General features: G+C 44.6%; 1 protein-coding gene across 1 annotated transcript in view; it reads left to right on the top strand.

Moving 5' to 3' along the window:
* The window catches only part of SF3B1 (splicing factor 3b subunit 1), a 322360-nt gene that overhangs the window by 43608 nt on the left and 253867 nt on the right, over positions 1–24885 (top strand). Inside the window, exons 3-6 of the mRNA XM_086955420.1 lie at positions 2151–2252; positions 3132–3246; positions 4863–4942; positions 20932–21114. Of these exons, the coding sequence (XP_086811546.1) occupies positions 2151–2252; positions 3132–3246; positions 4863–4942; positions 20932–21114 (480 nt within the window). The remainder of the gene's footprint in view (positions 1–2150; positions 2253–3131; positions 3247–4862; positions 4943–20931; positions 21115–24885) is intronic.

Below are 24885 nucleotides of genomic sequence, written 5' to 3'. Positions count from 1 at the left end.
TTGGTTTTTTGTGGTTGATCCACCCCCCCTCTTATAGTTTAAAGTGTGGATTAGTGCATGAAAATCTTGCAATTCTGAAAACGTTGAACCTTTTTGAAGGCTTATTCAGAAGCATCTGGAATATCCAATACACATGTTGCCAATTTAGCTGTTCATTGCCCCTTTGCCAATTTTTTACCATCAGGGGAGAGGATGTAGCATTACGGGTAGAACGGTCGACCTGGAAAAATCACTTCATCTCCCCTTGCCGACCAAAAATGTATGTGTCCATCTGTAACCAAACTAGTGCTTATGTAAATTGCTCCGATACTGGATATGTTCTGGTCGAGTTCACGCTATATAAAACGCACAAAAAAAAATGATTTTAGCTCGCATGGATTTAATCTTCTTATTTATCAGGATAATCTCTTTCTTGAGCTGATGGGGCTCAGCAGCCAAGCTGAGGACCTATTACTTATTGAGACCACTTCTTCATGGTCACTGAATCAGACCTTTCAAGACCGCCTTCTTCTCTTCTAACACTCAAAACCGTATGTTTAATTTGCCAAATGACTACAGTATTAGGTTAGGACAAATAGATTTTTGCTCCCTGATAGCACTCCACTATGTCTCCTAACAGTGGTCCCATATATTAGACTACTATTTCCAACTGTTTATTGCGACCCAGCTCACGTTCATCCAATACTTTGACTGTTGGGTGATTTATTCAGTGTACTTCGCATTGATATGACTCCATTTTCCATTGGTCATTCCTTTTTAAATCTTGTTGTTTTTGGCGCATGATTCCTTTCGGCTCAGTCCTTGCAGAAGAACTGAGAAACATATTGTCCTCCTACCAACGAAGAAATGATGCTCTCCTTGCCCTGCCAAAGAAATTGTAGCACAAAATCACTCTTAGCAGAAGCTTTTGGGGCACTTAGCAAAGCACTCATCTGCTTTGCCTTGTCATAGTTGACCTTTCCTACAACAAGGAAACTTGGTTCTCGCATTATATGAAAAGACATGGCTGCGTGGCATCTTGAAACATTCTTTCTGTAAAACTGTGGGTGCAATTTGGCTACTCCGGGCTGCGTGCTCACTGTAAGCTCTGATAATGTTTAAATAGAATTCTGCCCTTTCTTTCAGTATGCCTGTAATATGTAGATGTCATCCCCTTTGGTTTCTGGTTCTCACATTTATGGAGGAGAATTCTTGCCTTCTATTCCAGGTGCTCAACTGCTATGTAGAAACCGGCGTGTTGAGGTAAACCTGCTGAGTTGTTCCTTAGTAGCTTCCAAACCTTGTTTGACTAATTGCAGGCGAGTTTTTAGGTTGGAAATGTCTTTAAGCAGCTCTTACTGCGCTCAGGTTGAGTTTCTTTAAATTGTGCTTCAGCTTTGCGCTGTATGTTTTTGGATCTTCCTTCGTTGGTGCTTGGTGGTTGTCAGCAGTCCTCTTACCCATCAGTTCCTCATGGACCTTAAGGTGATGGAATCTATTGATTTCACCCAATTTCTGTTTCTTTGATGCTATGGCATTGATGGGACTTTCTGAGAATTTATAAAATGGACTTTGTCCCATGCCAGATGCCTGTTTTCAGTTATATAACTTTAGGAACAGGCCTCAAGTTGCTTAGTAAATGTTTTCTTGATTGGTGTATTGGGGCCTACAGCACTACATTAAGGTTTGCCCTCGCTCACTTAATGATGGGGTTAGACTCCACTTTTAATGTGTCTGTGTGGCTCATCTAATACCGCTCACTTTGTGGTGCTCACTCTTGTCTGTGGGAGGCCACTGCCTGAATATTAGTTTTTCAGTGGCTTTCTTGTATTTCTGGTCCTCTTTGCTTATTTGACTGGTGTAGAATTTCTCAGCTGATTAGTGATGCAGATGAAGTCCCTAGCACAAGTACAGTAATTCAGGCTAGCAGATCTTACCAAGGGAATGAAGTTGCTAAAGGGGGGTCCTAAATATGTGCATAACAAACCTGCTTGGAACGTGATCTGATTAAAATAGTATCAAAAAGAGCCTATTTGAACCGGTAGCACTTTAATCTGTTTTTCTTTTGAAATCACAAACTTGAGTGGCATCACATTCCTAATCCGAACGAAAGCTACATTTTACTGTCCTGTTTGTTTGCAAAATAATTTAATTCTGTTTTGTTTAAATAGGATGATGATGACTACTCTTCTACTAATTTACTTGAACAAAAGAAGCCTGGATACCATGCTCCTGTGGCTTTACTTAATGATATTCCACAATCAACCGAACAGGTGAATCTCTCTAATTTTCAGTGTGCTTGCTAAAGCGTTATTACTAGAAAGAATGCGCTTGACTGCTCAGGTTATTGTAAATGCTTTTTTTCTACTTGGGCCACACATTTATTGCATTAGGACTGTGTGTCATAATATAGAAGTATGCATGATGAATGAAATATGCAGCAGGATTTTTCCTTGGAATTTCTGGCAAACCTAAAATATTACGGTTACGAAGAAACACTATTGATGGATTTTGTTGCGTGCATGTTTTTAGAAAATGTGCAAGTGAAACTTATTACTGTTACACGTTTTTTACATTCTTGCATCTGTATGTGTCCAAGAGAATGTGCATGTATATAAATATTTTCATAATGGCGTTTGGGAAAACCTTAAAGCTTTTTATGAGCAAAAGTGAATACTTGAGGCAGAGTGTAGTAATAGGATGCTGAATTTTACAGTGACAAAGAATATTAAAAAGTGATGGGATGGATGGAATGCTTGAAATAAGTTCAACCCCGGGAAATTATTCTGGGCCGAATCCCAGTCCATCATTATTTTTGCGCACCATGCTGCCTTCGTTTGGGCCCAGCCATTGGCAAATTCATCTAGACTCTCCTCCAATAGGAACTGTCCAATCCGAACTGCCAGGCAGGTAGCACAAGCTACCTAGGATCCATTGTGCCCTGATTGGAATAGGATCAAGAATGGTTTGATTATGGCTGGGTGCAAACTGAGGTGGCATATTGGCCCATAGAACAATGCATTGGGACGCTCCCCTATGTGATTGCCACCATTCCTCCCAGCACCTCAGTATGTTTGAATTTTAAAGTAAGTCTTTACATTTTGCAGGTAATATACTGGCCAACCAATAAGTTATGTATTTTGTTTTTCCAGTATGATCCCTTTGTTGAGCACCGTCCACCGAAGATTGCTGATCGGGAAGATGAATACAAAAAGCAACGGCGGATGATGATCATTTCGCCTGAGCGCCATGATCCATTTGCACTTGGTAATTTATGTTGAAGTCTGTATTTCTATAGATAAACATGTATGAAATGTAATATAATTCAAACTTAGTTATTCATAAACTTTGTATTTTTTTCCATTACTGACTAGACCGGGCCACACTGTCGAAGTGCTTTACACTCAAACATTTTGAAGAAGGTTCCTTTTTCGTTGAAAATGGGAATAAGAGCCCATTCCAAAGACACTCAAAGAGTTAACGTGTTATCGGTCCATGCAATCTTGGATCAGAAGTGCCTAATCTACTGTTCCTAATATTTGTTAGCATTATACTTTTAAAAATACAGTGCCTCAAAGGAGAACACCTAATTATTGACTTTGTAAGCTTATGTAGGAAGTACATTCATGCAAAATAGAGTCTGAGACCAGTACTTAATTGTGAGCCTGTTTTACCAATATTAGTATGCAAGTGAACGCTTGGGGTACGTTGGAAGCTTTCATCTGGTGAGTGAGTTTGGCTTGAAAGCTAGGGTGTCTGTTTTTCTTATGTTATTTCCAAAATTAGAAATTTCAGCCAACATGAATTAGTAGGGGTAATTATTTTTACTTGCTTAATTGTAATTGATATGAAGATGTTTGTCAGAATTCACAGGCCCATACTAACTGTCCTTAATTTCTTTCCCACAGCAGTACTGCTATATGCCAGTCCTGTCTGCATTCTTAAGGGTGCAGTGCAACACCATCCTGTGTAGATTATGGTGACAAAGTAATCAAAAGGAAGTCCTATCAAAGCTGGTGTCAGTATGACACTGCGAATTGGGCATGGTCCTCAACATGTTTCAGAAGCAGGTGCTATGCTAATTGTATAGCAACCTGTTTATTTTATGTAGCTTAATGCTCTACCATAATATTTTCCTTTTGATTAAGGCCTCCATAGAGTATAAAGCAAATGCATACTTTAGGCAACCCTCATTCAAGGCACCCTTTTAAGGCTTACATGTATTGGTAATAAATTGCGGCCTGCTTAAAAAGTCATTAAACCTTTTAAAATAGAGGTGAGGATAATTGTAACCTCTAATTTAATATATTTGAAGTTAAATTGAAGCCATAACATGCCTAGAGCTACAAAAAGAAGACCTTTTGGACCAGATGTGTCGGAAACAGTTTCAGCAGAAACCACTTTTTGAAGCCATATTTAGGCTGAAATTAGTAATGTCTGGGAATGTTTCCACTTATGTGAGGCAATGTTTGAGTGTGCATATCTATCCAAAGTGTTACTAATGGTAAAGAGATAATTTTCTAGGCTTCTATTCTGCTGCTTGAAGTCGAACTGCTGATGGAGACAGAGGCACCCAAGTGTACGTATTCCGGAGTAGCAACCCAGGAACCCATCACCTCTCAAGACTACTGTTTTGTGCTATTTTATTGTTTCTATCTGCAATAAATCTTTGCTTTAAAGTGTAGTTATGTTTGTATTCTAACAGGTAACATTGATCGGCAAACTGATGTCGAGTAAGATACTTAAATTATTTTAAGAAATTGAAAAAGCCTAGCTAAAATTTAAGTGATTATGGCTTAGAAAAAAATAGAATAGGGTGTGTTTTAATTTTTAAACATACTGTGTGCTCATTGGTTTGTTATTGTTGCTGTTCTTTTCTGCAGGAGGCAAGACTCCAGATCCTACAATGAATGTTAGAACGTTCAAAGATGTGATGTATGAACAACACTTATCAAAAGAAGAGGTGTGTTGAATTGAAAATTGATACAAACATGAAAATATGGCAATGTAGATAATTTTTCATGCCTGCATTATTTGCATCTTAGCCAAACTGATAATCTGAACTATGGTTGTAGCCTTGGTATTGCTCTGTGGTTACTGACTTGCACATGTATTGCGAATGTTCTGCAAGTGGGTAAATCCAATCATTGGAAGGGTAAATGATTAGCAGATTTTGGTCTTCAAGTAAAAATGGGGAGTCTGCTGTAAGATGTTTTTAAATAGTCCCTTTTTCTGAATTGCTATTTGTGTTTTAGCTGGTAAATCGCTTTTACCCTGGGTGTCTTTTTTTCCCTTTCTTGTTTTTGCCTGTTAACTACTGCATTTGCCCATTGGTGTGAACAGCTTCTGTCTTGTCCTATTGACAGAGAACAGTCATTTCGAAAGTTCCTTGTAGCGTTGTCATTTATCTGTTTTAGGTTGGTAGTGTCTATGTATGTGTATACATATGTCTGTGCGTTTGTGTATGTGTGTGTGTGTGTGTGTATATGTATGTATATATATATGTTCGAGGCATGTGGGCTGCTGAATTCATATCTGTGCATAGATCGCCGCCTAGTGTTTGGTCCGGATGATTGCACATTGTTGTCCTGGAAGAGTCTTCGAAGTATCACGAGATAGGTGGCTCCTCCCTCGGACTATAGTGCGCATGGGCATCCTCTCCATCCTTAGATTGTTTTTTTCCGCCATTGGGTTCGGATGTACTTTCCTTTACTCTAAGTTCGGAATCGAAAACAGTTATTCTAAAAAGGCCTTAGAGTTCGTCGGTATTGTTTCAATCGGTGCAAACAAACTTTATTTACAGTTATCCAGCTTCGGACGTCGAATCGGGCCACGTGGACCGGTCGTCGATGGAACGGACTCCTTTCAAAAGATGCCCTCAATGTAACGCTAAATTCCCACATACAGACAAACACCCTGTATGTAACAGATGCCTATCCCCAGATCATAACGAAGACGACTGCCTAGCCTGTGCCCAGATTTGATCCAAAAAGACTATCCGGAATCGAAGGGCCGCTAGATTAAAAATGCAGCAATCCGCGCCGGAGCCAGAAAATATCTTCGACGACTAGGAACAACTTGTCGAAGTCGGAGAGACAGTCCTATGAAGACTCCGAGCAAGAATCCAATTACTACGTCGATGACGAAGACATTGTGTAGGTAGGAGACTACTATCAAGGGATTGGAGCCGTCGAGGACGACTCCAGTGACGAAGTGGGGCGAACCGTGAGTACACCGCCCCACAAAGACATAACGTCGGTTCCAAAGGCTCAGGTCGCGGCATCGCCGGAAAGCCTTAGCCAAGATCTCGATACCGATTCTATAGCCCCGCACTCCAGCTCGGCTAAGAATATTCAAAAAGAGCCATCTCATAAACAGTATCAAAAACTGGTGGTATCAAAACCAAAAACAGTGGAACCGAAACCAAAAGTGAAACTGATAGACAATACAGTCTTCGGACCGAACCTACGTAGACCCATCTGAGTCGAACAAAAAGGTCGCCGAGCCGAAAGCAAACGTACCTATACAAACTCTGAAACCGAAGGCAGTCGCCCCGATAAAATCTGATCCGACCGCCAATAAAACTAAAGGGGTTCTTCAAGAAGGCCTCTATCCTAAAAGTGTTGTCGAACCGGAACAGAATCGACAAGCCCAAAGTGGTTCAGTCGAAGACTATCGAGCCGAAGCCAATCAATCCAAAGAGGGGCATCGAGCCGAAATAACAGCTTTCGAAGACGCCTCAAGTTCAAAAGGGGACGATCGAGCCAACTACAAACGTCGAACCGATGAAAACATCGGCTCCGAAGACACAAACGCAGCCAAAAAACACGGTTGGAATCCCAAAGGCACTTGGACTGATTAAATTTGGACTTCCAACTCCCCTTGACAAAACGCCAAAGACTCTTGTAACGTCAAAACTGGTCGACCCAAAAAGCAGTGTCGGACCGAAACAGTTAAAAACAAAGGCGTCGGTGCTGAAGAGGAGATCTTATACCCAGACCCCTCAGCAGAACAGTCAAAACTCTATATTGACCCTAATACTGGCAAAGTTACTCTCTACAAAAGGCAAGTCAGACCAGTATCCAGTAAAGACTCCTATACTATCCCACTTAAAGAAAAGGGACTGTGCTACATCCCCTATTCTATTTGAGCCTATCCATCCAGCTATGCCTAATCCATACACATATTCACCCACACACTCAGACGAAGAGGTGGTTGATGAAAATAATGAGTACATTTACCCAGTAAACTCTGACCCAGACACCCAGCCACAACCATGGGGGGAATCAGTGGACCCTTATAGCTCTACACCCATTCCAGATACACCTGCATACCCTGCTAAGCCTTCCCCTACAGAGGACACAGCTGCATTTAATGCACTGATAGATAGAGCAGCCCTCTATCACAATGTAGAAATGCATGCAGACCCCGTTGAGGAGGATTTCCTTTTTGACACTTTTGCAACATCAGAAAGGTCTGTAAGAACATTACCTATGTCGAAAGGGTTACTTAAACATGCAGGAGACATTTTTAAGGAAACAACTAGGGCAAGGGTAATTAACCCCAGAATAGAGCGGAAATACAGCCCAGCACCATTAGACCCCACATATATTAAGGGGCAACTGCCTCTAGATTCATTGGTTGTATCCAATGCACGTAAACTCTCAAACAGGAGAAGCTCCTCCTCCAGACAATCAAAAATTCTTGAGGCTTCAGGCAAAAGGGTAGCTGCACAAGCAGCAAACACATGGCGTATTGCAAATACGCAAGCCCTGCTAGCTAGGTACGACAGGGCACATTATGACATCTTAGAAACACTCCTCCAGCATTTGCCAGAACCTTACAAGGAACAAACTGAGGAACTAGTACAGAAGGGAAAGTTAATAACCAATGCCTCCATTAAATGTGCCTTAGACGTTGCAGACACAGCTGCCAGGTCAATTAACACCAGTGTCATGCCTAGAAGACATGCATGGCTTCGCATCTCAGGTTTCAAAAATTAAGTTCAGTCCACTATATTAAATCAGCCAGTGAATCCAGATTTCTTATTTGGTCCAGCTGTTGACAACATTCTGGACAAAATGAAGAAAGATACTGAGACTGCTAAGTCGATGGGAGCCCTGCAGTCCCAACAACATAGGAGCTCTTTACGCCGCTCCAATTACAGAGGAGCTGCAGGAGGTAGCTTATCACAGCAGCGTTCAAACTACAAAGGAAACACGCAAACCACCTACAATAAAAACAACAATCGAGGTGGATACCGAGGCAATAGCAACAAGGGCAGAGGAAGAGGAGGTAATGCCACCAGATCCTCTACCAACACCAAGCAGTGACTTCTTGTCGCTACCTCCAGACCACATAACACGGGTCGGGGGACGTCTACTGCATTTCCTACCTGTCTGGCAAAACATCACCACAGACAGGTGGGTAATACAAATTATCCAAAATGGCTACTGCCTAGAGCGCCTCTCCACACCACCCAACATACTACCCGTACACCGTCCTATGTCCACAGAACACCTCAACCTATTGCAGCAAGAGGTTATCAGTATGCTGCAAAAAGGGGCCATATAACCAGTACTGCTAAAACATCAGGGTACAGGGGTATACTCACTATACTTCCTAATCCCCAAAAAGGACTGGTCTTTCAGCCTAATATTGGACCTAAGGCCCCTAAATCAATACATTCTATCAGAGCATTTCCATATGCTCACTCTACAAGTCTTACCACGGCTTCAGCAAGGAGACTTCCTCGCAACTTTAGACCTCAAAGATGCATACTTCTATATACCAATACACCCTGCTCGCAGGAAGTATCTCAGATTCACAATGCAAGGTCAACACTACCAATTCAAAGTCCTTCCTTTTGGTGAGACAACAGCCCCACGGGTGTTCACCAAATGCCTAGCGACAGTAGCTGCACATCTAAGAAGACAGCATATTCATGTCTACCCGTACCTGGACGACTGGCTAATACAAGCAAAGTCAGCCCAGCAATAGGCCAGCCACATGTCTCGCACCATTCATCTCCTACACAGTCTAGGCTTCTCGCTGAACTACCCAAAATCTCACCTACAGACGTCCCATGTACAACAGTACCTGGGAGCAACAGTAGATACTCTAGCAGCAAAAGCATACTCCAGTACAGCAATGATCAACAGTATGCAACTACTCATCCAAAAGTTCAAGCCACAACACTCGCTCTCTGCCAGATTGTTTATGCAACTCATAGGCATAATGGCTTTGTGCATATTTATAGTCCCTCACGCACGACTGCACATGCGTCCGCTCCAACAGTGCCTAGCACAACAGTGGAACCAGGTTAAAAAGACAATTGAAAGTCCTAGTGTTGGTCACCAGTCGTGCATACAATTCTCTGCATTGGTGAAATCCACAAAACCTTAGCAAAGGTCGACTGTTCCAAGAGCCCGTACCACAGATAGTCATCACAGTGGAAGCATCCCTGTTATGATGGGGTGCCCATGTCCTTCAGTACACAGTGCAAGGCCTATGGACATCCCAACAAAAGAAAATGCACATCAACTTAGTAGAACTGATGGCAGTTTTTCTGGCACTGAAAGCATTCAAAATACATTTATGCAACAAGACTGTGTTGATCCGGACGGACAACATGACAGCAATGTATTACATACAGAAGCAGGGAGGAACACACTCCACAACTATCACACCTAGCTCAAAGCATGTGGAAGTGGGCCATTCAAAGAAACATTTTTCTCATGGCGGAACACCTCCCAGGCAAGGACCATCAAATAGCGGATCCGCTCAGCAGACACAGCCATCAAATGCACGAGTGGGAGATTCACCCCAAAGTGCTACAACCATACTTCCAACAATGGGGACAACCAGATATAGACCTCTTCGCCACAAAGGAAAACGCTAAATACCAGTACTTTTCCGCCAGGTTCCCACATCCGCAGTCGCAGGGCAATGCGATATGGAAGAACTGGTCAGGCAGATTTGCGTACGCTTTTCCCCCAGCACTACTAATACCGCTGGTGGCACGCAAACTACGCCAGCATCCAATGACACTAATCCTGGTTGCTCCAACATGGGCGAGGCAACCGTGGTACACAACATTTCTAGAACTCTCCGTGGTGCCTCATCAAAGACTGCATCTAACACCCGCTCTTCTAACGCAGAGCGATGGAGACATGCAGCACCCAGATCCGCAACAGCTGAACCTTGCGATCTGGCTCCTGAAGTCCTAGAGTTTGGGTACCTAAAATTACCTCCAGACTGTATGAGTATTGTCAGAGAGGCAAGAACCTGCTACCAGAGCATGTTGCGCGTCAAAGTGGAAGCGTTTTGTCATTTATTGTAATAATAATGACATAAACCCATTAGATGCTTCTACACAAATCATTTGCTATCTTTTGCACTTACATTGTTGCAATTCAGCTTATTCATCTATACGAATACACTTAGCTGCCATAGCCGCTTATCTTCAAAACTGACAGCATCTTTCGCTGTTTCGAGTGCCAGCAATTAAAGCATTCATGGAGGGACTCAAACGAATCATTCCTCCAGAACACCCACCTTCACCAGTCTGGAACCTAAACATTGTTTTAACCAGACTGATGGGACCACCATTTGAGCCGTTACATTCATGTGAATTACCATTTCTAACATGGAAGGTAGCTTTTCTGGTAGCAATTACTTCGCTTAGAAGAGTTCGCGAGCCGCAAGCCCTAACTATTCAAGAACCATTTATCCAAATACAAGCAAATAGGGTGGTGCTTAGAACAAACCCTAAATTCATGCCAAAGGTGGTATCCCACTTTCATATAAATCAGACAATAGAACTGCCAGTGTTCTTTCCAAATCCACAGTCAGTACCTGAAAGAGCACTACATACACTAGATGTCAAAAGAGCTCTTCTTTACTATATTGACAAATCTAAGTATTTTAGGAAACTAAACCATTGTTTGTTGCCTTTTCACCACAACACAAAGGCAACCCAATTTCAAAATCGGGGTTAGCCAGATGGATCGTTAAGTGCATTCAGATATGTTATCAAAAAGCAAAACGCACCTTAACAGTCCCCCCCCCCCCCCCCCTCCAACCCCCCAAAAACGCATTCTACACACAAACTAGGGGCAACTATGGCTTTCCTTGGAAACATTCCTCTAGAGGAAATATGTAGAGCAGCCACTGGGTCTACCATACATGCCTTCACAAAATACTATTGTGTAGATGTACATTCCAAACAGCAAGCTGCTGTAGGACAGGCTGTTCAAAAAACTCTTTTTCAGACTGCTGCAGCTGGCACAGGTAGCCACCGCTAAGGGAGAAACTGCTATACATTCTATGCACAGATATGAATTCAGCAGCCTACTTGCCTCGAACGGAATATGCTACTTACCAGTATGCATCTGTTCTTGACATATAGGGCTGCTGACATTCATATCGCCCACCCTCCTCCCCGGTGCCTGTCGCAGCATCTAAGGAATCGCACGCTTCCTGCGGAAGCTCCCACTCTTGGGCGCCATCTTCAGATTCTTTTTTTCGCGGTTGGGCCTAGATCGTTCCCGAAAGGGCTCCAGGCGTTTTTAAAGAAAGAAGAAAAATACACATTTTGGACGAAAAGATATTGGGAAGACTACAGGAGACTACATCATCGAAGAGGACGACTAAGTAGAAGAAGAACTTCAAGAACTTCGATGTCCATCGGAGAATGCACGCTCAGGGGGCCCCCTGAATGCCATAGATGGACAACACTCCTTTCAAATTCTGCCGTAACTGCCACCACAAGTACGCGCAGAAGGACCAGCACCCGGTTTGCAGCCTTTGCCTATCGATCGACCACGAGAGCAAGGACTGCAACGCCTGCTCTGCCTTCACGACGAAGACTCTGCCACCACAAGTACGTGCAGAAGGACCAGCACCCGGTTTGCAGCCTTTGCCTATCGAGCGACCACAAGAGCAAGGACTGCAACGCCTGCTCTGCCTTCACGACGAAGACTATGCGAGTTCGAGCGAGGCAGAGGATAGCCAACGCCAGTATGCAGGGCAAGGGCCAGCCACCGTCCCTTCGAGACCTGGGGCTCTCATCATACGTAGAGTACAAGGTTGCCGGTGAAGGCAGCTACACTGTCGTAGAGACCGATAACAGGAAGACTCCTAAGAAGATAGGAGACTCTTCAGCCCCATAGACCCCGACTCTCGAAAAAACGAGGCCAAATCCTCAAGCGTCGACGTCGAAAGCTTCGGCATCCGCTGCTACACCCAGGCCCAGCGGATCCTCTGAGAAGGACTCCCCGGCGCAGAGAGCTGTAGAACAGCAAAAGAAGTCGAAAAACGTCCCCGAAAAGGAACGTTTGACGCAGAGGGAAAAAGACCCAAAGAGCACTTCGGCACCGAAACCTTCGCCGACCTAGCCGCTGAAAAGACCGGCCGAACCATTTGACACAGACCACGCTGCCGAAATGGAAAAAAAGAAGACCTGCTGGAGGCCGAGATGGAGAACATCCTGCAGCGGAAGAAAGAATTTGACGCCAGGATGAAAGACTTCATGATCTCGACAAAACCCAAGCCACAGGTTGTCGAACGGAGGAGGAGGAGGAGAACTACGACGTCTAAGGACAGTCGGGGAGCGCCGAGGGGTTCGAAGAACCAGAAGAAGAGGCCTCCTACTACGAATATTAAGGGGACGACGACCGCAGGACGCTACTCGGGTCTGCATCCTCGGAGCCTCAAGATATAGATTGGCAAGACGTCGACACCGAGAGCCCGAAGGAGAGCGTTGACACGTATCCTTCGAGGCCTTCGCTGCCTGATGACATTGGGGTTTATAACAATCATCAGGAATGCAGCTGCAGTTTTCAAAGTAAAACTCGACGAAGAGAAGCAGAAGGCAGATTTCCTTCTAGAGACTCTGCTCCCCACACAAACCAGAAGCCAGTACCTGCCCATGCTAGAAAGCGTCATGGCACAGGGGAGAGAGGTTTTCAAGGAGCCTGCAACCTGCAAAGCCGTCACACCCAGGATGGAGAAAAAGACTAGCACTCCTCCAAGGACCCACCCTACATTCAGAGCTCGGTCTCAGCAGACTCCATCGCAGCCACGGCAAGGAAGAGGGACAATGTGCCAACTACTTCTGGGCCACCCCCAGACAAAGAAAGCAGAAGGATAGACCTGGTTGGGAGGAAAATTGAACGGAATGCCGCAATGCACTGGCGCATGGCAAATTCCAACCCACTGCTCAACAGGCACCAGTACCAGATCCTGGAAGAACTGGGCCAGTTAATAATGAACATGCCTCAGGAATTTCGGCAAAGAGCTGAACACCTTGTTGAGGAGGGGAAGGATGTGGCAAATTCTTGCCTCAAAACCGCCCTGGACGGAGCAGAATACTCCAGCAGACTCATGATGATGGACATCACGGAAAGAAGGCAAGCCTGGCTCAGGGTTTCAGGCTTCAAGCCGGAATTGCAACACAGCATCCTGAACACCCTGTTAAACGGTGAGACATTGTTCGGGGCTCCAGTGCATGAGAAGCTCAGCCAGCTGAAGGATAAGACTGCAAGATCCATGGGGGCATTGCAGTTCAGAGGTACTAAGAGAGGCACCCTGTCACGGAGGCCTAACGGAAGGGGAGGAAACCAGGCAGCGTCTTCGCACCAGGCGTTCCCAACAAGCCCTTCAGGCCGACACACAGACATAGCAGGGGCAACAGAAGCAGTCCTGGCAGTACCAGCCAAGAGGCCAGTCCTTTCGCGGGAGAGGGAATGGACGTGGTCCGACTAAGAGGGGGACAACAACCCCCCTCTAAGTGACTTAAGCAAGCTCCATGTGCCCACCCAAGCAAAAACTCCCAGGGTGGAGCACAAATGCAACAGGCAGGAGTTACATGAAGTAAACACCTGCGAGCATGTAAGACCAGTGGGAGGAAGACTAAAGCACTTCTTCTAGGAGTGGAAGAGAATCACCTCAGACAAATGGGTACTCAACATCATACAGTTCGGGTACTGCATAGAGTTGGAAGGGAAACCAACGAACAGAAGGCCAAAAGGGATGGTAGCACAGAAAGAGCTAGAGCTCTTCCAAGAGTAAGCAAAAGAGCTCCTGCAAAAGCAGGCCATAGAACCAGTACCTTACAGAGAAAGGACCAGGGGCGTGTACTCAACATACTTCCTGGTACCAAAGGTAGACGAAACAATGAGACCCATTCTGGACCTAAGGTTCTTTAACAAATTCATAAGGAAGCAAAAGTTCAAGATGACCTCCCTGCAAGAGCTACTTCTCCAATTGCAAGGCTGGGACTTCATGGTCACCATAGACCTCAAGGATGCCTACCTGCACATCCCAATGAACAGAGGGCACAAGCATCTGCTCAGATTCGTCATCGACAAAGACCACTACCAATAAACAACCCTGGCGTTTGGCCTCAAATCGGCACCAAGGGTCTTCACAAAGTGCCTCGCTACAGTGGCAGTACACCTACGAAGGGGAGGAGTACTTTGTATACCCTTACCTGGACGACTGGCCAATAAAAGCAAGCTCATACAGAACGTGCAAGCAGCACGCACAGTGACAAGCACGCTGATGAACCTGGGATTCTCTATCCACTGGGGGAAATCCTCAATGGAACCAGAACAAATAAAAATCTTTCTGGGAGAACAGATCGACACCTTACAAAGCAAGGTGTTCCCCAGCAAATAGAGAACAATAGCTCTGGTGAAGGAGACGCAGCTCTACCTGAAAGGGCAAGCTCTGACAGGGAGGACGTCTAGCAAAATCATGGGCATGATGGCATCATGCATACACCTAGTGCCAAATGTACGGCTACACATGAGACCTTTACAAGAATGGCTACATGAGCAATGGTCACAAACTACAGGTCGTTGGGAGGATCTAGTGGTTGTAACGCACTCAGTGCAGAAAGAGATGGCATGGTGGAACATGGGGAATATAACAAGTGGGAAGCCTCTGACGCCACCAACGCCAACAGAGACCATCACCACAGACGCATCCCAGAAGGGTTGGGGCGCTCACATGGAGAAACTCAGTGAGGGGTCTGTGGGCACCAGCAGATGCGGTCAAACGCAGCAATTACCTGCAGTTGAAGACTGTTTTCCTCGCGATAAAGGCCTTCCAGACGAAACTGTACAACCAGAGAGTGTTGATCCAGACAGACAACACGACAGCGATGTTCTACATCAACAAGCAGGGTGGGACACAATCAGCCCCGCTTTCACAGCTAGCGCAGAATATATGGAGATGGGCCATCCCACTCAAGATAGACCTGCTAGCCATACATCTACCAGGGAAGGACAATGTAGAAGCAGATTGGCTCAGCAGACAGACATCGGCATCCCACGAGTGGGAGCTCAATGCACAAGAGACAAGGAGGCTGTTTGACAGGTGGGGGACACAATCGGTGGACCTATTTGCAACACGCCAGAATGGAAAATGCCAAAACTTCGCATCCAGGGCTCCCAGGGGAATGCTCTATGGATAGACTGGTCCCGGAGATTTGCTTACGTTCCCCCGTCGTCACCCTGAGGGTTCTTCGGGAGGCTCGAAAACCCAGCACACGGAAGTGCTACGTATCAAAATGGAAGAGATTCACACTGTGGTGCAGAAGGGAAAAGCTGCACAATAAGATGCAGAAGGAATCAACGGTGCTAAAGTACCTCACGCACCTGCTCGACAAGAATCTGAACTCATCCTCATTAAGAGTTCACTTAGCAGCGATAGTCGCCTACACAAGAGGAGAAACATGCAAGAGTTTCTTCATGTCACAGGTCGTTAAGCGGCTCCTTGAGGGAGCAAAGAGGATCGCATCACCAAAGAGGGTGCCGCCACCTGCATGGAACCTTAACCTACTCCTAACGAACTCATGAAAGAGCCTTTCGAGCCAATCCACAAAGCCTCCCTACAAATGCTGACCATGAAAACCGCTTTCCTAGTAGCAATCGCCTCACTGCGCAGAGTGAGCGAACTACAGGCGCTAACGCTACAAGAACCCTACATCCAGATACACAAGGATAGGGTGGTGATAAGGACGGACCTACTCTTCATGCCAAAGGTGGTGTCTAGTTTCCACATAAACCAGACTATACAAATACCAAGTTTCTTCCAGAAACCACCCACAAGCGCTGAAAGGGCACTGCACACCCTAGACGCCAGAAGGGCAGTCATGCACTACATTGAGAGAACGAAGGAACACTGGAAAACAAAGCAGTTCTTTTGTGTCCTTCGCTAACAGTTTCTTGGGGAAACCAGTAACTAAAGGAACAATTGCGCAATGGATCGCCCAAACAAGACAGTTCTGCCACAAACGGGCAGGACAGGAACTAGCAGAGGGGACGCGTGCCCACTATACCAGGAAAAAGGGAGCGACAATAGCTTTCCTAGCGAACACACCCATTCAGGACATATGCCTGGCGGCAACATGGGCTCCAGTGCACACATTCACAAAGCACTACTGTGTGGATATTCAAATGAACAAGGAAGCACAAGTCGGACAAAAGGTGCTTCAACACGTATTCAATAACCAACGCTCATCTTCCACCCAGCCGCCACAAACATGAGCAACCGCTACAAAGTCTATGCACAGCATAGTGAATCCAGAAAGATTCACGCTGCAAAACGAATAGTTTCTTACCTGTCGGTGTAGTTTTGCAGCGTGAAGATCTTTCTGGATTCACTAGCGAACCCACCCACCTCCGCCAGAAAGATGAGGCTGGAGAGGAAAATGTGGTTGAAACAGAGACAATACTTGGAAAAGAAGCCTTAGAGGCTAAAGCGGTGAATGACATAGTTAAACATTGCCATACATTCGGAAACGGAACGAACATGAGAGAATCCGAAGATGGTGCCCAAGAGTGGGAGCTTCCACAGGAAGCGTGCCGACGTCAAGGAAATACACCAAGAGGTGGGACGTCGACGCCCACCTGGGCTATGAAAAAAAAAAAACAAGGAAAAGACTAAGGTTCCGGACCCAACCACCAGTCCGCCGAATAATACACAGCATAGTGAATCCAGAAAGATCTTCAAGGTGCAAAACAAAACCGACAGGTAAGAAACTATTTGTTATGCGCCTCCCAGGAACAATGGCATCATGTATAGCCATGGTACCTCATGCCAGACTTAATATGCACCCTCTACAACCATGCTTAATGCAACAATGGTCTCACGCTTATGGTCCATCTGACGAGCTAGTGTTGATCGGCCGTCAAGTTTGCCAATCTCTGCAATAGTGGAACACCAAAAATGGCAGTTTATATACCCGATTCCATAAATAACCATGACAACGGACGCATCTATAAATGGATAGGGAGTGCACTTACAAAAAAAATGACTGTACGTTTGCATTGGACACCCAGCCAATCCCTCCTATATATCCCTCACCTAGCCCTGATAGCTGTCCATCAATCGATTAAAAGCATTCCTTCCTCACTTAACCCCTTCGACACTCATGACGAGCTGGGCTCGTCATGGTGTAGCCCGCTCGCACACTGATGACGAGCCCAGCTCGTCACGCAAAGTGCGATTTTGAAAAACCCAGCGCGCTAGCGGAATTCACTAGCGCGCATGCGGTTAATACATAAAGTATGCTTAATCAAAACAGACAACATGACTACCATGTTGTATTTGCAAAAACAGGAGGGGGAGAAAATCTCTACAGTTGTCTCCTAGCGCAAAAAAAAAATCTCAAACAAAACATTCAGTTGTGTGCACATTCCAGGAGTACACCACGATTTGGCAGATCTCAGCAGGACACGCCAGCAAGTGCATGAATGGGAACTCCACATACAGGTCCTACACCCATTTTTCCAACAATGGGGACAACTAGACATAGACCTATTTGCAACAAGCTAATGTTGATCAAGTAGTACTACGTATATTATTTCAAACAAATGCACCTGGTTAAAGTTGATCACCGCTTACTAGAGAAACTGCTTTATAGTCTGTTGAGCATGTGTGGCTACAGCCACACATGACACCAAACAGAGAATCTTACTTACTCTGTAAGAATCTGTTTGTAGCATGTAGTGCTGTAGATTCACATGCATCCACCCTCCTCCGGACTTGTCTATTGCATTTGTATACATTATTTATTACATTGCATGGTCATCTTCATATAATTCACTATCCTTCCCCTCCATCCTCACCCGTTTAACGGAAAACTATCTAATAATGAGTCGATGACTATGTGCTCTGCAAGCAAGAGGGGGTCGCTACATCTCGTGACTCGAAACACTACTTTGAAGAAAAAAAACTTGCACACTTCTGAGCCCAACATTAGATGGCAGGCTTATGCTTAGTATGTGAATCTACAGTACTATGTACCACTCACTAATAGATGCCTACAGGGTAACTAACATTCACTATATGTATTTATGTGTGTGTATGTATATATGTGTACGTATGTATATATGTGTACATGTACATATGTTGCGCAACAAATTTAAGTGGGTATTTAAGAGATGGAATTAGTAACAAGTAAGCAAAGTGTTGCTAATTGGTATTAGACAGCCTACTCACCAATGGTGTTAAAGTGCAATGCATCAAAGAAGCCGTCACAACATGAATACAAAGGATATCACAGCACTCATAAATGTGATCTATTATTTAAGCTTTAGTCCAATAAGTCAGGATAAAAAGTGTTCGTTACAGGTTCTGTTTATTGTTAGAGATCTTCATGTGACGTGTTTATGTGACAATGACATAAGAGGGTACAGCCAACACGTGTTTTGTCACTAGCGTGACTTCTTCAAGGCTGCAAAAAGTCCTATATTGCAAAGATAGGCAATCAGAAGTTGTCTACATATTCAAAATCCTATTTTAAAAGGCAGGAACAAAACATTAGTTGAGCATGAAGAGTTAAAGCCAACCAGGGAAGAGAGTCCCAAAATCCCTAAATTCTGGTTTTGGGGTAGCACAAGGACTCGTGTATGCCTAATCAAATTTTGAAATAATGAAAAATGATATAACAGTTTTCTGTAGATTCAGCAGGATAAAGGGGAAAATCTTTTTAAGAAGGTTCAAGGTATAAAAGGAAGCTGGGGTGATTGAGTTGGCATGGCCTTCAAAAGACAGTTTGTTGAACACAACACCAAGGTGTTTAACCTTTGTAACTGGTATTTAGAGTGCCAAGTTCCTAGTGCCACCACCATACTACAGGGTAGTAATCCTTCCGAAAAGTAGAACCTCAGTTTTTCTTCAAACAATTATGGCATATCCATTTTCCAACCTTTAGCATACAGTTGTGGAAACACGTTATTGTCTGCTGGGTCACTGGCGACTGATAGCACAGTTTGGGTGTCATCGGAGTAGGATCCCACAAGAACCCGAACAATTTGATCAATTTGACCAGTTGAGTTAGATATTAAAGAGGAACCCTGGGGGACGTTGCAAGGTAGAGTGAAAGGGGATGAATTGAATTCTTCAAGAGCACCAAATTGTTCACTATAAGTGATTAAAAATGTAAGAAGGGTAAGTGCTTGTCCCTAGTGGAGAAAAGTCGGTCAATGCGGATAGCCTGGTTAAATGAATCGAATGCTGCAGAGAGATCGAACAGAATCAGGGCAGCATTGCCTCTGGAATCAATACTTTGTCGGATTTGTTCTGACACCATTCAGTAATGCAAAGCCATTCTTATTAGGGTGAGCCCTCTAAGGAAATGTAAGCTCGGACTGCACTCCTGACAGTGGTTCCAGAGTTAAAATGTACATCTTTCCAAAGTCTAACAGTATGAGCCTACATATAATGCTGCCAGAATGCTCTTCGACAGATGCAAATATCTGCAGAACCTTAACAGCAAGCTTAATTATGTTTTGCTTTCAAAATAAAATGTTTTGCTAAACTTCTCTGACATTTTAGTTACCATTTTTTTGAAGTATCATTTAGTAAAGTATGTAGATCCATGCTAGTATTTCTCAGAAAAAAAATTCAAAATGGAAAATCAGTGCAACCAGTTCCAACAAGGTTATGGGAAACGGGAAAATAAACAAGCATTGGCAAAGCCAACATGTCAAATTTATGGTCCGCCTTTTGGTTTTGTCAATGCTGGTCTTGATATGGTTTTTTGTAAAATGTTTTAGAAGCTGCTGGACCCCCAACGTTATAACAAACATTGGCAAAAAGCAATAATATATTTTGGTCTCAAAAAGCTCACATTTCCACAGTAATCCCTGGGTCCGAACAAAACGTGTGTGTGTGCCAGTATGTTCCTTGTGAAAAAGCAGAAGCTGACTGATCGATAGATAGAAATTGAATTTTAATCAAAAGAAAGGGTCTTGGTTAACTCTAGACCTTTCTAGGGACCCAATTCGTAAAGAAAGTCACAAAAGTGCACCAATGGTATTGGTCTTTGCATTAGTGCAGATTTATGTCTATCATGAATTTACAGTTGTAGGCCAGGAAAGTGTACGCCTAGAAAATATTTGTGAACTGCATTTTAGAGTGAGCAAGTATGCACCTGTAGATTTGCTCATGCAAAAATATGAGCATTTACAAGTTCACTTTCCCTCCAACCATTTTATTTTCCAACCCTGGGGATGTTTTACTACTGCCCTTCTCAGTAACGTTTTCAATTTTTCTTAGTATGGGACAAGATTTGAGAAAAGCTGGTAAAAGCCCCTGAAACATGAAAAGGGAATTTCAACCCAGGAACTATTGCTTTACGCTATCTCTAGCCCAAGTATGTAAATCTGTATACTATAGTATGGGTCCTGGTATAATCAGATAAGCTAATATCGGAGATATTATATTATGAGATTGCTGCCATAATTTGTTGCTTTACAACGTGCCACCAAAGGGACAAGTGTTTTTTTTATGTATAGGGCTAGTAGATTTATGAAGCAACCTGTCTCCTGGAGAAGTAGATATTTTATTAAATTTGGCATGCCTGTAACTAAACTTTAACCATTTACCTGTTATATCCTGTATTGAAGGTTGAAAAAAAATGCATTTATTTTTTAGAGAGAAATCAAACAACAATTGGCAGAAAAAGCAAAGTCTGGGGATCTGAAGGTTGTCAATGGTACGGCAGCATCCCAACCTCCTTCAAAACGTAAACGACGTTGGGATCAAACAGCTGATCAAACTCCTGGGACGCCAGGCTCCACCCCAAAGAAAATGTCCAGCTGGGACCAAGCTGAGGTCGTTGTATTTAAACCTTTGTATACTTTAGTGCTGTAGAATTGTACTGTTAAACACAATCTGTACTTCTTCCAACTCACTCAAACTAGCTTCTATTGTTAATTACAAGTGGTTATTTTGCCTTGCATGTCCTTTCTTAATATTTTACTAATTTTGATTAGTTAAAATGTGCTTCATTATCATAACAAACCCATTTAGCACAACTGTTAAACAGAAATATTAACACAAGAAAATCGTAACGCCTAGATTTGTCTTACTTTGAGAACCAATTGGTTAATCAGGGAATCTTCCCCCGAGATTCTTAAATGCTTTTTGATAACGAAGTGTCATTTGAGACCAAACTCGAAAATGTTATCTTTAAATGTTTTCCAAACACGTTATGGCATAAATTGGTTAGGCTATTAATGTATTACCTTTATTTTTTTTATTTTTTTAAAATATTTTTTTTTATTGAAAACAAGCAAGGCAAGAACAAAATATACAGTGTGCTTTGTTCAAACGTGGATGGAAAAACAGTACATTGAATAATCAATAATCCATACAAGGAAGGGAGGGGGACAGGGGGAGAAGCAATAAATAGACAATAGTGCAACTTTATGTGGGGTCAGGGGCAGAGCGGGATATCTGTTATCCATTGCAGGCGGTGTACATCTGTCTCCACGATACCGGTTCCATGGTACCCATACTCTATGCCTTTTCCGCGGGCGGACGCGGGCTAGATACACTGTTTTTTCCCTAAACATACACCAGTCCATGTTTTCCTTCCATACTTCAACTGTAGGAGGCCTATGGGATCCCCACAACTGTGCAATATCCCGTTTAGCAATCATGGCCCCCATGGTTGCCCACGTGGTCTGGGCTACGTTATAATCTGTAGGTTCCCAGACCTTTAACAAGCAGCGCCTGGCCTCCGGTGAGAGAGATACCATCACCTCTTCATTACATCATACACTCCGCTCCAAAAAGCCGCGACATCATGACATTCCCAAATAATATGAAGAAATGTCCCCACCTACCCACATCCCCGCTTACACAGACCCTCCTCGGAAAAGCCCATCTGAACCAGAAGGGGCCCGTGACATACACTCTGTGACGGATCTTAAGCTGGACCAGTCGAAGTCTCGCTGGAATCGCGACCTCCTTGGGAGAGGAGATTGCCGATTGCCAGACCTCATCATCCAATTCGAGGCCGTCACAAACACAGAGATCATGTAAGGGCAACAGGAGGTCCGACCTATCATTGATCAACTTTTTATAGACCAGGGAAATAGTACTGTCTGGAACAATCTATCTTCAAGCGGGGACGACTCCGGGACCACCTCCCCCACCGGAAAGAATGACATCAAGGCATGGCGAACCTGGATATAGCAGAAGTACTCCGTGTTCCCTAATTCAAACTCCGTCCTTAAAGTCTCAAACGATTTCACTTGTCCCTTAACCCAGAGGTCTCCCACCTTGCTAATACCAATGAGGTCCCACTTATCGAACCCCTTAGTCTTCCACAGTTTACCAAGTCTATCTGAGTCAAAGTGGGGTCGCTAAAGTTAAGCCGTCCTTCCAACCCATCGAATTAGTTGCATCTTGCCATATACGAACTGCTGTCTTCCTAGGCCCCGACAAAGACTTGACCACTGATTTCGATTACAGCGCCATATAGTAGTTACCCCCAAGCAGCAGCCATCTGTCCATAGCGGAAGCAGGGTTCAATTCAGGACCATGCATACCATGATTAATGGCCCCCAATTGGGACGCCCAATAATATCGTTTGATGTCAGAGAGAGCAATACCCCATCATACCACGGAAGCGTTAGTTTGGCAAGCGCAATGCGAGGTCTACCGTCCCATATCGGTTTCCTTTGAAGACCTTCAATTGTAAGAAAATAACTAACGGGGACTATATCAAGAGTGTTTTGGAGGGCATAAAGAAAACGAGGTAGAGACATCATCTTAAAGAGGGTCGCGCGTCTAAGCGGCGAAAGCGGAAGCTTACGCCAACCCGCGACGCCCTGCTTCAATCTGATTAGAAGTGGGAGAAGATTCTGCTCATACCGAGTTACAGGGTCCATAGAGACCCAGATACCGAGATATTGAAATCCCGTCTGCATCACCTGGATAGGGCAGTTACGAGGGAGGAGGGGAACGTCGCCAGAAAGAACGTACAAATAGGATTTTGTCCAATTAATAATAAAGCCTGAGTTTCTACCAAAAGAGGTCAGGACATCGCATAAAACTATCAACGATTTCCTGGGCGAGGTCAGATATAGCAAAATGTCATCCGTGTAAAGCGAGATGCGATCCTCATACTCAGAGGACCACTGAATACCCCTCATCGAGGGCTCCCAGCGGATCCATGCAGCGAGGGGCTCAAGGGCTAAGGCAAACAGGAGCGGTGAAAGGGGACATCCCTGACTAGTACCTCGCCCGAGACCAAACTGAACTGAGACGTGACCGTTCACCACAATTTGTGCAAGGGGGTCCTCGTAAAGAAGCCGCACCCAGCCAATAAAACCGGGACCAAACTCTAATCTAGCCAACGCAGCCCACAGATACGGCCGCTCAACAGTATCAAAAGCCTTCGTGGCATCCAACTACACCAAAATGGGTGGCTCACGTAGCGTCTCTGCCCTCGCGAGAACCCTGTGCAGACGCCGAAGATTCAGCGCAGTGTTTCTATGGGTAATAAAACCGGATTGATCCGGATGGATCAGATCGCTAATAAGTGATCAATCGATTAGCCAATACTTTTGCGAGACTCTTAGGCTCTGCATTCAAAAGAGATATCTGTCGGTACGACGCACACTTATCCTTCGGTTTCCCCTCCTCATGTATAACAACAATCGCTGCGAGTCGCTGATCACAGGGGAGAGAATCACACTCCCGAGACTCTAGAAACATATCTCTCAAATAGGGAGCTATCTTGTAAGGCCGCAACTTGTCTAACTCTATCGGCAGACCATTAGGACCCATAGCTCCATTTGCGCTCTATCTGCATCTGAAAGACTCGGCAGAGCGATGTCTCGCAACAATAAGTGGGAGTCTTCCTCCGGCCTGTCCGACACGGAGGAGTACACTGCCTGAAAATGCAACAATCCCCACCGGGTCAATGACCCGAGCACCACTCGCCATCTCAATATCCGGCACCACACGACTAGCTCTGTCCCTCTTATCCACCCATGCTATCAGTTTACCTGCTTTATCTCCCACATCAAACAGACGTCCCTGTTGCTCTCGACTGATGGCCCTAGCCGCTTCCGTAACCAACGCCCTATATTCCAACTACTTTAATCGCAGTACATGCATCTTAGCGCAGGTAATTTCCTGCTCTAGGTCTAGCTCCAGATCTGCTATCTCAGTCTCAACCTTCATTACATCCTCATCTCTGTTTCTTAGCGCCGACAATCGGCGACAGGGCTTGGCTCCTAAGAACTGTTTTAAAAGCCTCCCAAAGCGACACAGCGGACGAAACGGAGCCCTCATTCTCTAGGAAATATTGATCAAGTGACTTTATCAAGTCATTACGAGTTTTAGGATTTCGGAGATACCAAGGGTTGATCGGGGCTACCCGCCCCTCGGTCCCCGAAGACAATTCCATCCGAAGCCATAGAGAGTGATCAGAGATTCCCCGAGCCATATGTTTAACCTCAGTGACAGAGGGCGCCTGTGCAGCCGGTACCAGAACGTAATCGATCCTCGAAAGGCTACCATGAGCGCCAGAATGGAACGTGTATTGCCGCTGAGCGGGGTGCAACAATCCAACAATCCACCAGGCCTAGA

This window comes from Lissotriton vulgaris, chromosome 2_1, assembly GCF_964263255.1.
Source record: "Lissotriton vulgaris chromosome 2_1, aLisVul1.2, whole genome shotgun sequence".
Lineage (NCBI taxonomy): Eukaryota > Metazoa > Chordata > Amphibia > Caudata > Salamandridae > Lissotriton > Lissotriton vulgaris.
The sequence above is the reverse complement of the archived record's forward strand: the minus strand, read 5'-3'. Positions and strand labels throughout refer to the sequence as shown.